This window comes from Astyanax mexicanus, chromosome 10 (assembly GCF_023375975.1).
Source record: "Astyanax mexicanus isolate ESR-SI-001 chromosome 10, AstMex3_surface, whole genome shotgun sequence".
In the NCBI taxonomy this organism is placed as follows: domain Eukaryota; kingdom Metazoa; phylum Chordata; class Actinopteri; order Characiformes; family Acestrorhamphidae; genus Astyanax; species Astyanax mexicanus.
In genome coordinates this window covers 9,570,046-9,585,397 of record NC_064417.1, presented here as the reverse complement: position 1 = coordinate 9,585,397, position 15,352 = coordinate 9,570,046, and the positions used below count along the sequence as shown (strand labels likewise).

At 37.0% G+C, this 15,352-nt stretch overlaps 1 protein-coding gene across 2 annotated transcripts in view; it reads left to right on the top strand.

Moving 5' to 3' along the window:
- LOC111195774 (cytosolic carboxypeptidase 4) overlaps window positions 1-15,352 on the top strand; it is a 367,388-nt gene that overhangs the window by 45,442 nt on the left and 306,594 nt on the right. The window contains exon 2 of one of the 2 annotated variants that reach the window (XM_049483983.1): window positions 9,437-9,507. In XM_049483983.1, the coding sequence (XP_049339940.1) occupies window positions 9,437-9,507 (71 nt within the window). Of the gene's footprint in view, window positions 1-8,491; window positions 9,508-15,352 lie in introns of those variants that run through there. The other variant, XM_049483982.1, reaches the window with a different exon arrangement.

Genomic DNA, 15,352 nt, shown 5'->3' with positions numbered 1-15,352 from the left:
AAACTCACTGATCACTGACTTTATGTTTATTTGAGTTAATTCTAATATCATTTAGAGTTATATAGGTGTAGATACACTCACTGACCACTGACTTTATGTTGATTTTGGTTCATTCTAATGTTATATAGAGTTATATAGGTAGAACCACTCACTGACCACTGACTTTATCTTTATTTGGGTTAATTCTAACATTATATAGATATATACAGGTATCATTACTTTGAAAAACATTTTAGGTTTTTTTTTAAGTACAGTGAACTTAACAAATACATAAACATCTATACTACGTTGGATTTAGTAAGAATTACATAATTAATGTAATTTCCACCAACTTAACCAAAATATATGATAGTATATTATTTTTTAATTATTTATTTCAGTTGCTTTGCATAATCATTCTACTTTAAATGTGATGGTCAGGTGAATGAAAAAATGCAGCTTTGTATTTAGTCATCTTTTTCATTTTTAGTTACTGTAGCTCACAAAATGATGCTTGTTCTTATAGCCTACAACACATGTTCCCACAAATGTTCAGCTAACTCAAAATAGTTGAGTAATGTTTAGAAATAAACTTTTTTTTTTAGAAAACAGATTTATTTGAGTTCAAACAACTTGCTAAAGACCCTCTTTCAGACAAAACCACCCACCTCTCTCTTAGATAGTGTGTTGTACAGAGCTGGAGAACACCTGACCGCTTAGAACCAACAGGTTCTACCACCTGGTCCCTTGTAGAAAAGCACTTTCACTGTGGCTAATGTAGACATGCACACAGCACCATCTTGTGGTGGATTTGAGCAGTCTGGTTGGGTCTGGGTTACTGGTTCTGTTGGATTCAATAAGATAGTGGAACCTAGTTGTGGGGAACTGGAAGCCTCTGGATCCAGTCACCTCTATAAGGTCCAGAGCTCATCATCCAGCTCCAATCTGTCGTCACCTGAGATCCAAACTCCAAGCTGTCGTCTCCTCTCCATCCCTGCATTAATCCTGCAGGTAAAAATAGCCAAGTAGACATTAGTGTGTGTGTGTGTGTGTGTGTAGCTGCTCTAATACTTTGCTGCTCTGAGGCCCATTATGGCGCTGTCATATTCAGATCAGATGAAATTCCCACCCTCAATGAGGATTTAATGAGGGCAGAAAAATGAGCTGAGCTGAGGTGAGTGTGTGTGTGTGTGTGGCCATATCTTGTATCAAGTGTTTTTCAGCCTGTGGTCTGTGGTGATCTTGCTAGAAGGGATCATTTGATATTTCTTTATTCATTTATTTTCACACTAAATCTTATTACACTATACACTATTATTATTATACAGTCATATGAAAAAGTTTGGGCACCCCTATTAATCTTTTTTAGTTCTAAATATTTGGGTGTTTGCAACAGCCATTTCAGTTTGATATATCTAATAACTGATGAACACAGTAATATTTCAGGATTGAAATGAGGTTTATTGTACTAACAGAAAATGTGCAATATGCATTAAACCAAAATTTGACCGGTGCACAAGTATGGGCACCCTTATCATTTTATTGATTTGAATACTCCTAACTTCTTTTTACTGACTTACTGAAGCACAAAATTGGTTTGTTATCCTCATTGAGCTTTGAACTTCATAGCCGGGTGTATAAGGATACAAAAAGTTGTCTCAGAGATTTAACCTGTCAGTTACCACTGTGAGGAACATAGTAAGGAAATGGAAGAGCATATTTTAAATGAATACTAAAGTCATCCAGACTCTAAAAAGCACATATAATGAATCATGTAGTTACTTAAAAGGGTTAAACAAACTAACATACTTAAAACTCTTACTCTTCCTTTCCTGGGGCACTCCTGATGAGAGCCAGTTCCATCATGTTTTTGATGGTCTTTGTGACTGCACTGCAGTTCTTGAAATGTTTCAGATTGACTGGCAAGTATTTTTCTTTATTTAGTTGAGTAGTTTTTGCCATAATATGGATTAGAATATTACTCAAATAGAGTTATACACTGTATACCTTTAACTCTACCTCTTCATAACTTTACAACTGATGCTCTCAAACACATTAAGAGACAAAAAATTCAAGTAAATAACTCTTGACGATTTCAGCACAGCTGTTAACTGAAAGTCTAAAATTCCAGGTGACTCTACTTCATAAATCTGACTGAGAAAATCCAGCCAAGATGTGCACAGCTGTCATCTTAGCAAGACAATCTAAAATATGAAACATATTCTGGTTTGTTTAACACTTTTTTGTTTACGAAATAATGTCTTGTTCTTTTCATAGTTTGGATGATCTTTTTATTAATTAACAATGGAGAAAATTAGAATATAAATAATTTAAAAAATCACAGCATTTAAGGTGTCCAGACTTGTGACAGGTACTGTATACTATTAGTGGGACACCTGCTCATTCATATTTTCTCTAAAATCTTAGTATTACAAAACATGTTTGTTCTGCTTTTGGTGGGTAACGGTCTCTGCTGTCCAGCGAATGCATTCTACTAGGTTTTAGAGCATTTCTGTGTGGATTTATATAAATAGTGAGGTCATGATGTTGGATAATCACCACCCTAGCGCATCTCTAACTTAGAACTGGGCAATTAGTTGACAATTAATCAAAACTGACATTCAGAGCCTGTAATCAAATCTTGCTTATGTTGGTCAACAGTATGTTAGCATACACACACATTCCCCATAAGGACCCCAGGCAGTACATGCTTCACAAATCTGCTTGCTTCTTTCTAACTAGGCCTGTCATGATAATTACATTATCGACTTATTGTACCATAAATAAACATGAGCAATTGATCAATATTGCTGTTGTGTTTATTTGCATGTATTTTAGCAAAGGCAAGTTGTGCTTTTTTTCTCTCCTCTGTTCTCTGACATTAGATTAGAACACCCCCCCACACACACTCACACAGTACAGTACATTTTTACTGCTGCACTGTAAAAAATGATTTTTTGACTTTGTAAATACAACAAGGACAATTAAAGTAATTTCTACATGAAAACATCAATTCTGAGAATTACTCAAAAATGTAATGTATAATTCAGTGTAATACTTGGAGTTTCTGCGTAATTGTGTGTCTTCCCATTTAGTTAAATACATTCAGTAAATTTAACTGTAGTAACTGTAGTAAAAATTACTGAAATGTTGTCATCATTACATTAACTAAAGAAATTCAAGTAAAATGTTGCCAAAAGAACGCTCGTGTGACGTCAGACGTTAGACACGCCCCAACTTAATGCGGGGCGCTAGAGTGTGGCTCTGGGATAACAGGTACTGCCTGTCAGATGATTGCTGAACGCGTCTTTCTTCATCCTTTTATCCAGGTGGGAAATAAGTAAATGTTGAAGTGTATAATGTGATATGGGTATAAGAGTGTTGATATGGGTATAAGTGTGTTGTGTGTAATATGAGCCGCCCCGGTATCGTGTTAGCGTTAGCTACCGCGGCTAATTAACTCGGCGCCTGGCCACCGCTATTGTTTGCTAATTTCTCCGGATAGCATTTAGCTAACCCCCCAGCTTTATGACAAAGTGCCCTAGTCTATTCTCCCGCTAGCATTAGCTACCTCCTCTCAGTTACCATGAGGCTAGCCATGTTTACTGTGTATTATATGACTCCCGTTAGCATTTGCTAACTCCTCAGTTACCACGAGGCTAGCCGAGCTTACTGTGTAGTCTATGGCCCTCACTAGCATTAACTGCTTGCCTCAGTTACCACGAGGCTAGCCGAGCTTACTGTGTAGTCTATGGCCCTCACTAGAATTAGCTACTTGGCTCAGTTACCACGAGGCTAGCCGAGCTAGTATATGGCCCTCACTAGCATTAGCTACTTGGCTCAGTTACCACGAGGCTAGCCGAGCTTACTGTGTAGTATATGGCCCTCACTAGCATTAACTGCTTGCCTCAGTTACCACGAGGCTAGCCGAGCTTACTGTGTAGTATATGGCCCTCACTAGCATTAACTGCTTGCCTCAGTTACCACGAGGCTAGCCGAGCTTACTGTGTAGTATATGGCCCTCACTAGAATTAGCTACTTGGCTCAGTTACCACGAGGCTAGCCGAGCTAGTATATGGCCCTCACTAGCATTAGCTACTTGGCTCAGTTACCACGAGGCTAGCCGAGCTTACTGTGTAGTATATGGCCCTCACTAGCATTAACTGCTTGCCTCAGTTACCACGAGGCTAGCCGAGCTTACTGTGTAGTATATGGCCCTCACTAGCATTAACTGCTTGCCTCAGTTACCACGAGGCTAGCCGAGCTTACTGTGTAGTATATGGCCCTCACTAGCATTAACTGCTTGCCTCAGTTACCACGAGGCTAGCCGAGCTTACTGTGTAGTCTATGGCCCTCACTAGAATTAGCTACTTGGCTCAGTTACCACGAGGCTAGCCGAGCTTACTGTGTAGTATATGGCCCTCACTAGCATTAGCTACTTGCCTCAGTAACTATGCCCTTGGCCAGCGCACACACGAGCAGATTCTTTGACATAAATTGACCCAAAAAATGATTCTGAATCTCTGGTCTGAAGAAAGCAGTGTTCCTCATATGTGGTTGAATATTGTCTCGTGAGATGTTTGAGTTCATTTTATATCATTCTGTGATCAATTGTTTCTGGATTACTTCTCTTAATTGTATAGAGCAAGAGCTAAGCTAAATTGGGATAGAAGATAAAACTAAGACAGGTCAAGTGGACATTTGTTAAGCAGTTAACCAGTTAAGCAGTACTCTTACAAAATGCCCATAATTTTTCTGTGTGTTTTGTGTTTAAAAATAAAATTATATTTTGTGGATATTGTGTGTCTTCATTTTTCAGGGAGGTGTTTTAAGCAGTGCCCATTATTAACAAAATACTTGGAGTTTTTAGTGTAATATGTGTACTAGTTTTTTACCAGAAATTTTAATCAAAATGTAACTAAGTAAAAAAATACTTGCTTTCAGTGGTAAATATTACTTTGGTATTACTAATAAAAACTGTAAGGAGATGCAAGTAAATTTTACTTAAAAAAATGCTATGTTAAATTTACTTAGTATTTCTGTGTGTAAAACGTGTACAAGGTTTTTACTAGTAATTTTTAATCAAAATATAACTAAGTAAAAAATACTTGCTTTCAGTAGTAAATTTTACTTTGGTATTACTAATAAAAACTGTAAGGAGATGCAAGTAAATTTTACTTAAAAAAATGCTATGTTAAATTTACTTAGTATTTCTGTGTGTAAAACGTGTACAAGGTTTTTTTAAGTAAATCCTACTCCACATTTTTTTCAGTGTGCTGTAGTCTTTCACTCTGTTGTAAGGCAAAAACTTCTGCACTACTAACCAGCAGCCCTGTGAGACACTCAGCCACAGCCTATAAACTGCAGGATACTGTATGGGTGTGCAGTTTCCGGCACTGATTGTGGTTGTTTTTCACATCATTATCATCCACTGCGCTGTCCACTGTGAGTGGCAATGCCTTGATATAATATTATTGTCCAAATAACTTAGAAAATTGAATGTCCTATCTTTCTGGTACCCACTATCAGATCATCACGTTGCATTAACATGAGCATACTAGTCAGTGTTCATTTTCACTTGTAAAATAAAATAATATCTTACAACATATACATGTGTCTAGGTGTTTCCAAGTCGTCCCCTAAAGTAACACTTTACAAAGAATTTACATAATGCTATCCTATGACTTTTAATATAACAGTGTGTATTGTATCGTACTGTACTACTGACGGCCTTAATTTTATGCACAATGAAATTAAACACTTTTTAATACTATTCTTACTTTTGACAATAGAATAGTTATGTTGAATAAATAAAAATAAATAAAAAAATATACATACATACAGTGGTGTACCCTGAAACCATCAGAATCTTTAAAATAAACCCCTGAAATTGTTGGTCATTCCTCAGTGTTCCTGCACTGCTTGCTTAAAAACATACTACCATATGTGTGTGTGTGTGTTCACATGACTCCACCCGATCCAATTTGCAACAAGGAATCCGTGTGGAGGAGAACTGAAACCCAGAGTCAACTGAACAGCATATTAAACCCTAACTCATCCAAAATGATATTGGATATAGGCCAGTCATTCCAGATAACTCAGAGTTCAACTGCAACACAGCTCAGTTTCTTTCAATAATCAAATGAGTTTGGATGTGGAGACAGATGGACAGAGAGATAGACAGACTGAGGACAGACTACCAAACAGACAGACAGACACACATTACACTATGAACGGCCATGGAAATACACACAAGACCAGAGAAGCAACACCGAACCAAGGGAAGCATACTGTGCCAGCCAAAGTTTAGACACACTTTTTCTCATTCAGTGTGTTGTCTTTTTTTACATTGTAAATTTTATATTAAAGACTATATTAAAGCTATACAGTAATACATGCAAAGTATTCTGTATACAAAAAGTGTTAAACAAATATGTTTCATAATTTATATTCTTCTTAGTAGCCGCATTTATCTTTGAGAACAGATTTGCACACTCTTGCTGTTTTACAATATATGTACTGCACATTATATACATAGGCGCAGAAGAGAAACACTGGTACTGTACATTAGGTACATAGACACACCTGAGACAAGTTAATAAAAGGGAAGAGCTACAAAAAAGAACACCTGGAAAAATTAATGACTGGCCGGGGCTAGGGGGGGGATAAAAATTTAAACAAAACATATACTGAAGTAGAGCACATCATGATCAAAACAAGCAGACAAATGACAAACATGGAGAGACAGATCAAAAAAGCAGGGCAAAAGCATGACATCCAATAAAAATTTAGAGTAACAGGTATGTTCTGGAACTGTAACTAAAAAATAAATGAATGAAAAACAAAAAGTATAATTGCATTGAGTTGTTCAGCGGACAAAGGCACTGCCACTAAGATCAGTAGATCACTGGTTCAAATCCTGGTCATGTAGCTTGCCATCAGCAGCTGAAGTCCGACAGAGCACAATTGGGCATGCTCTCTCTGGGTGAGTAGGTGGCGCTCTCTCCCCACTTTACTCTCAAAGGTGATGTTGGTCAGCATAAGGCATCTGTGGGCGGATGTATCTGAGCTGAGTCGCAGTGCTTTCCTCTGAGCATGCAGGCTACTCAGTAATAATGCATCCACAGCAGCTTGAAAAGACTTCACATGTATCGGTGGAGGCATGTGCTAGTGCTCACTGTCCTGGTGTCGCGGCACTGTCAGTGACAGGGGGACTGCAGTAGAGTCTGTCGGATAATCGGCATAGCTAAATTGGGGTGAAAAGCAGTAAAAAATAAATAAATAAATAAACAAAAATTCAGTCACGCATCAGTTTGAAAAATGTAATGAGTAAAAAGAACAGACTGTTCTTGTGAAATATATGTAAATGAGTGGAAAGTACAGTAACAAGGTATTTTCTCGGTCAGCTTTATGAGGTCGAGTCACCTTATCAAGAGTTAATTACTTGAATTTGTTGCTCTCTTAATGTGTTTGAGAGCATCCGTTGTAAAGTTGTGAAGAGGTAGAGTTACAGGTATACAGTGAATAGCTCTATTTGAGTTTATAAAAATTATAAAAAATATAAAAATTGAGTATTTATGTTCTAATCTGTATTACGACAAGAACTACTCAACTAATTAAAGAAAAAAACTACTTTAGGAAATGAAGTACCCATCAAAAAAGTACCCTTAAGTGCAGTCACAAAGACCATCAAAAACATTATGATGAAACTGGCTCTCATCAGGACCACCCCAGGAAGGGAAGAGCAAGAGTTACCTCTGTTGTACAGGATAAGTGTTACGGATGAGAGGGATAGACGTAAATGCAGAATAATTATATTTATTAAAAAAACAAACAAACAAACAAACAAACATGTTAATACCAAAGTTACACTGAATACAAAACTAAAGAAGACTAAACTTAAAAACAGGAACCTAAACAAACAGCATGAGACAAGAAACAAACCTGACAAGACTACGCACGGCAAACAAACCAACAAAAGACTAGACAAGGGCACCAAGTGGTCCCGCAGTCTAAAGCGCTGCCACTATGAGCGGGAGGTCGCTGGTTCGAACCCCCGCTCATGCAGCTTTGCCATCAAGCTGCCGGCGCTCAGAGGGAGCAAAATTGGCCCTGCTTCCTCCGGGTGGGTAGATGGCGCTCTCTCCCACATCACTCCTACGGTGATGTCCGCAGGGCGTCTATGAGCTGATGTACTGGAGCCGAGTCTCTGCGCTTTCCCCCAAGCACGCTGTCTGCTCGGCAATGCTGCATCAGCAGCAGCTCAAAAAGAAGCAGTGGCTGTATCGGGTGCTAGTCTTCACCCTCCTGGTGTGTTGGGGCATTACTAGTGATAGGGGGAGTCCTAATGAGTGGGTTGGTTAATTGGCCGTGTAAATTGGGGGGAAAATGGGAAAAAAATTTAAATAAAATTCTAAAAAAAAAAAAAAAACTAGACAACGAAGACTTGAAACAAAGGGGCTTATATACACGAGAAGGGAACAGGAAACTGGAAACACCTGAGGGGTGCGGGGGCGGGGTTACAAATAACTGATGACAGGGTGTGGCTAGGGCGGAGACAGGACCAAAACACAACAGTAGCACATGGCTGGGAAACAGGAGCACATGGGACCAAATGAGGGAAAAACACGAGGCAGACATGGGCTAAGCTGTGACAATAAGTTTATCAGAGTTACCAGCCCCAGAAACCACAATTTAAAAGAATCCCAGATAAGATACACGTAAATATTTCACTGAGTATTTTGTTTTGTTCAACACTTTTAAGTTTCTACACGATTCCTTATGTGTTCCTTCTGGATGAAGTCTGGATGACTTTAGTATTAATTTACAGTAGATTTTTTTTTTTTGTGGAACTCAGTAAGGGAGTGGTTAGATCAGGCTACTGGTGCAACACTGCTGATGAGTGGCAGCATCTGAAACATCCGCCTCTAGATTCTGCTGATCTGGTACTGAAGTGTATCCATGAGAAACAAATCGGAGGCCATGAGAAACAAATCGGCTAAATCCAGACCCTGTAGAGTATTCGGACGCAGGCTAGTGAGTGGAGCTTACAGCAGATCTGGAGGTCGTGGGCCTATAAATACACACGCACGCACAATAAGCACACACACAAACATACACACACACACACACATACACACACACCTATAATATTTCTTTGCTCTTCTTGTTTAATCCCCCCGTCTCGTCAGATACTTTTAATAGGAGGCCGGTGTGGACGCTAAAGGGGACACAGGGGGTGCGGAGTGTATGTGTAGGGGATTGAGTTTCAGTAGCACTGTACTGAAGCCCCTCTCTCTCTCTCAGCTTCAGTCAGATCAGAGTCTGTCAGAGAAAGAGGGGGACTACAGTAACTCTCCACAGCCTTTCATTCAACACACACCTCTCTCTCTCTCTCTCTTTCTCTCTCTCTCTCTCTCTCTCTTTCTCTCTCTCTCTCTCTCTCTCTCTTATCCAGCCGCTCGATCCAGGGCCAGTATGACCACTCCGAGCTCCAGTGGACTTGAGGTTCTTCTGAACACACTGCAGGTAGGCGCACTGTGTGTGTGTGTGGGACAGAAAGTGTGTGTACATGGACATGCATTTTAAAATACCACATGTAAGAAGTAGGTTTGGTGTACATAACCAGTGTAACCCGTAACAAATGACTCTGAACAAATGATAAACAAATGGTAATGTGTATTGCAATTAAATAATAAAAAAGTAGAGTAAAATAAATAATCTCACCACTTTACAGATAAACCCAACAGGCCTTAAACTCCACTCACATTAATGCTAATGTTGACAGCTAGTTTCTTCCCCCAGCCCACATGCTGAACACACTGCAGTTCTGCTGAGACTGATGATACAGATGATACTGATATCGCTGCTGTGATTTCAGTGAAAACTGTTCAGAAACAACAAAACCTGCAAATAAATACATCTAATAATAATAATAATAATAATAATAATATCATCAACTATTATTATTATTATTATTATTAACTTTATAATCATTTTAACTATTTATAAAGCACCTTTCATACATTAGACATGCAACCCAAAGTGCTTTACAGTACAGAGTTAAAATAGAAAGTAAAATAGGGATATATACAAAATCAAAAAATTAAACACAACTTATTATACAAATAATTAAACATTTAAACGGTATGAGATCAAAACCTAAAAACCAAAGCAGATTACTTAATTCAAGAGGAATAAGGGCAAGTAAAATCACAAAACTAAGAAAATAAGATAGTCATGAATGGAAGTAATTTGGAGAGATAGATAATAAAAGTAAAAAGAGTAAAAAAAATACGCTCCCAGCTGACACACAACTTTCCTTTAACATTAAAATGTGATTGAAGTAATGTCTTTCAATGTTTGCACAACCATTTAATATTAAATGGTTGTGCAAACAATGAAATTTTAACGTTTCAATGTGAATCAATATAATGTCCCCAACCTTTTCCCTTTTGAATTTGTATTTTTTCCATTTCATTACCATACAATTTCAAAAACGTTTTGATGGAAGGATGAAAAAGTGGTTTTACTTTCAATTGCAGTAACTGCTTTTTAATTTGGCAACAATTCTTCACCATACATTACTTAAAATTTGATTTGAGATCAAATGCTCAGAGTTCAGATTGGTAGTGGTGGGTAACATTCTTAATACTCAGCTTTACTACAGTGATGTTTTTTTTTTGTTAACACTCTGTTATCCATAGGATTCTCTAGTTTTAGCTACTTGAAGTAATAAAAGCTTTTTGTGTGTAGTTGTACAGTTGCTACAGTTCCTAGTGAATAAAAATAAAATAATTACTAATTGTTAATTTGGCATCATGGCATACGGCTATTGTTATGTTTTACTTTTCCATACAATTTTGAGCATCCTGAATGTGAGCTATGAGCAATTAGATGTTGCATATATGATATAATCTTGATAAACTGATACAAGACATAATAATTTTAGTGTGCTGGTTCTTTATGTTATATTCCAGCTAATGGAAACCCCAATATTTCTTTTTATTAACTTTTATTAACACCTAAATGTATGAACATTTGTCAATAAAAATCATATTTTACAAAAATATTTCTGTACATAAAACTTGGCTAGTAGATGAACTGTTGGTTTTGTTTGTTAATGTGGTAATGAACTCTAACGCTCGGTTTTCCTGACCTAGATTTACCCCAAACCTGGATTAACATGGATTTACACTGACTTGTTTACCTAGAGTTTATATTTTGATAAATGACTGAGCTTTAGTATTCCACTATAATCTTCAACACTGTCTGTTCCTCTTCATATTGTCACATATAGTGTTTATATATTGATGTCTGTGTGTGATTATGGCTGAGAACTGAACTTGAAATTGTTGGGTAATATTCCTGCATTAGTGTGATGGTTTATCTTGTGTGATTATTGTAAATATAAATGAACTTTATATTGCTGTTGGCTGTTTTATGAGCAGGTATCGTACTGTATGTAGCATGAGCAGCACAGTGGCTTTGTACAATGTGTAATTTTAAATCTGTTTTGAGTGTAGCTGCAGCTGTGGATTATACTGTACATTTGTACATGTGTTTGTGAGAAGTGCTTGATCTTGGTTCAGAGGGTTTGGAACAAGCTGTGAAACTGAATAATCCTTAACTGAATAAACTTTATTCATTATAATAACTTAATTTAGTGGCTTATAAAATATAGCATACAAACGCCTACTATTTTTTGCTTCCACTCACTGGCCACTTTATTAGAAACACCTACTTACTTATCTTGTGCTTTTACTTGCTGGCCACTTTATTAGAAACACCAAATTACCATATTGCGCTTCCACTTGCTGGCCACTTTACTAGAAACAGCTACTAGTTTGTGCTTCCACTCACCGGCCACTTTATTAGAAACATCTACTACTTTGTGCTTCCAGTCACTGGCCACTTTATTAGAAACATCTACTACTTTGTGCTTCCAGTCACTGGCCACTTTATTAGAAACATCTACTACTTTGTGCTTCCAGTCACTGGCCACTTTATTAGAAACATCTACTACTTTGTGCTTCCAGTCACTGGCCACTTTATTAGAAACAAATATTATTTTGTGCTTTCACTCACTGGCCAATTTATTAGAAACACTTACTACTTTGTGCTTCCACTCACTGGCCACTTTATTAGAAACACCTACTGCTTTGTGTCACTGGCCACTTTATCAGAAACACATACTAGTTTGTGCTTCCTCTCACTGGCCACTTTATTAGAAACACCTAATATAGTATCTTGTGTTTCTGTTCACTAGCCACTTTATTAGAAACACCCACTAGTTTCTGCTTGCACTCTTTGGCCACTTTATTAGAAACACATACTAGTTTGTGCTTCCACTCACTGGCCACTTTATTAGAAACACCTAATATAGTATCTTGTGTTTCCGTTCACTGGCCACTTTATTAGAAACACCTACTACTTTGTGCTTCCACTCACTGGCCACTTTATTAGAAACACCTACTACTTTGTGCTTCCAGTCACTGGCCACTTTATTAGAAACACATACTAGTTTGTGCTTCCTCTCACTGGCCACTTTATTAGAAACACCTACTAGTTTCTGCTTCCACTCTTTAGACACTTTATTGGAAACACCTACTAGTTTGTGCTTCCACTCCCTGGCCACTTTATTAGAAACACCTACTAGTTTGTGCTTCCACTCCCTGGCCACTTTATTAGAAACACATACTAGTTTCTGCTTTCACTCTTTTGCCACTTTATTAGAAACACCTACTAGTTTGTGCTTCCACTCCCTGGCCACTTTATTAGAAACACCTACTAGTTTCTGCTTCCACTCTTTGGCCACTTTATTAGAAACACCTACTACTTTGTGCTTCCACTCACTGGCCACTTTATTGGAAACACCTACTAGTTTGTGCTTCCAATCTTTGGCTACTGTATTAGAAACACCTACTACTTTGTGCTTTCACTCACTGGCCACTTTATTAGAAACACCTGCTAGTTTCTGCTTCCACTCTTTGGCCACTTTATTAGAAACACTTTATTAGAAACACCTACTAGTTTCTACTTCCACACTTGGGTCACTTTATTAGAAACACTTTATTAGAAACACCTACTAGTTTCTACTTCCACACTTTGGTCACTTTATTAGAAACACCTACTAGTTTCTGCTTACACTCTTTGGCCACTTTATTGGAAACACCTACTAGTTTGTGCTTCCACTCTCTGGCCACTTTATTGGAAACACCTACTAGTTTGTGCTTCAACTCACTGGCCATTTTATTAAAACACCTACACTATGCAGTCCCTGATTGGCCACTTTATTGGAAACATGTACAGTGTGCTTGTTTATGAGATTCTCATGTGTTATAGACTATGACATATAGTTAGCTCATCATGTGGTCAGTGAGTGAACGTGTGTCAGCAGTATAGTAAAGCTGTAAGTTATAGATCCCCTATATCGGTGTAGAGTTACAGACTGTAGCTTCTTCTGAACCGTCTCAGTTTATCAGTGTCACTGAGGTTTATATACAGGTCACTGCTAGCTTTGTACAGGAGTAGCTGTATGGTCAGACACTGAGCAGTAATCAACGTCTAGAGAATGTTTAACTGTGTATCAACAGATGAGCTATAGACCTTTAATAAACATGAGCAAGAGGGGTTTCTGAAAAAGTGGCCAGTATGTTCAAATACATGTAGATAAGCATAAATGATTGTACATCTTTACTGTTATGCAAACACCTGCTAAAAAACTCAAAAAAAGACCAAAAGCCACCAGTCAAAGGTTTGAACACACCTTCTCATTCAATATTTTTTAAGTGTTAATCAAACCAAAATACTCTGTGAAGCATTTAGTTGCTCTTATCTGCAGTACTGTTAACTCATGGTTTCTAAGGCTGGTACCTCTGATGAATTTATCCTGTGCAAGAGATGTAACTCTTGGTCTTCCTTTTCTGAGGTGGTCCTGATGAGAGCCAGTTTCATCATAATCTTTTTGATGGTCTTTGTGACTGCACTTAAGAATACTTTCAAAGTTCTAGAACTTTTCTAATTGACTGATCACCATTTTTTTAAGTATTTTAATTTTCTTTACTTAGTTGGGTAGTTCTTTCCATAATATGTATTAGATCATTACTTAAATAGTTCTATTCACTGTATACCAACTCTACCTCTTCACAACTTTACAACTGATGCTCTCAAACACATTAAGAGGACAAGATATTCAAGTAATTAACTCTTGACAAGTTCAGCACAGCTGTTAACTGAAAGCCTGAATTCCAGGTGACTCTACCTCATAAAGCTGACTGAGAAAAGCTCAGGTATGCAAAGCTGTCATCAGCAGGAGGTGCTTCTTTGAAGAATCTAAAATATAAAACATATATGGATGGTTTGGATGACTTCAGTATTAATCTACAATGCAGAACATTTTAAAATAATGAAAAAACACTTAATATAAGGTGTGTCCAAACATATATTCTGACTGGTAATATATGGTAGTATACAGTAATAGTAAACAAATGAACAGATATAGAACACATATAGTCCTTTTCTATCAAGGTAAAACGGGCTAAGTTCCAGTTTGTGCAGCTAAAGTTCATTTACAGCTGGACACAAAGAATAGTAGTTTCAGTAACAATGTCTATGAATGACGCATCTATTAGACACCATAAACATACTCATAATGCATTTGTAAGGCATTATAAACATGAGCATAGGTATTTATTTAACTATGTATAGGACATTATTAAGCATTATGAATTGTGATTCTAATGAATCATAAGCTGTGCTTGTAATATGTTACAAATCTGTATTAAAATATATGAAAATATCTGTCATTATTAATATATTCCCATGATGGACATCTGTCACTTTACTTGAAGTGTACAACAACACATTATAATATATTATGAACTAATAAAAGCTATTATAATATTTAATGTAAGTGTATTAATTATGGTTTAAAGTAATTATAGCTTTGTTAGGGCAGCTTTGTTGAGGTTCTTGGTTTTGAAATAAAACATCTTATAAACACAGCTGATGATGCTTTATGATCACAATTTATAATGCATAATAATCATGGCTAGAAATTCTGGTAACAGTTTCTATGAATGTCATCTCTAGAAGACTCTACAAACATACCCATAACAGATTATAATGCATTTATAAGGAATTATAAGCATAATTATACATATTTATAAAGCTGTATAACCCATTATAGCCATGTTTGTTATGCATAATGAATGGTGATCATCATGCATTAACAGCATTAATAGCTGTTGTTTTAACATGTACATTTAGCTTGCAGAATTATGCAAAAAAAAGCTGTAATTATAAACACAGCCTGCATAATGTTCTAAATATATTTTTAACCACTAATGAAATATTATTGTCTTGAGTAAAT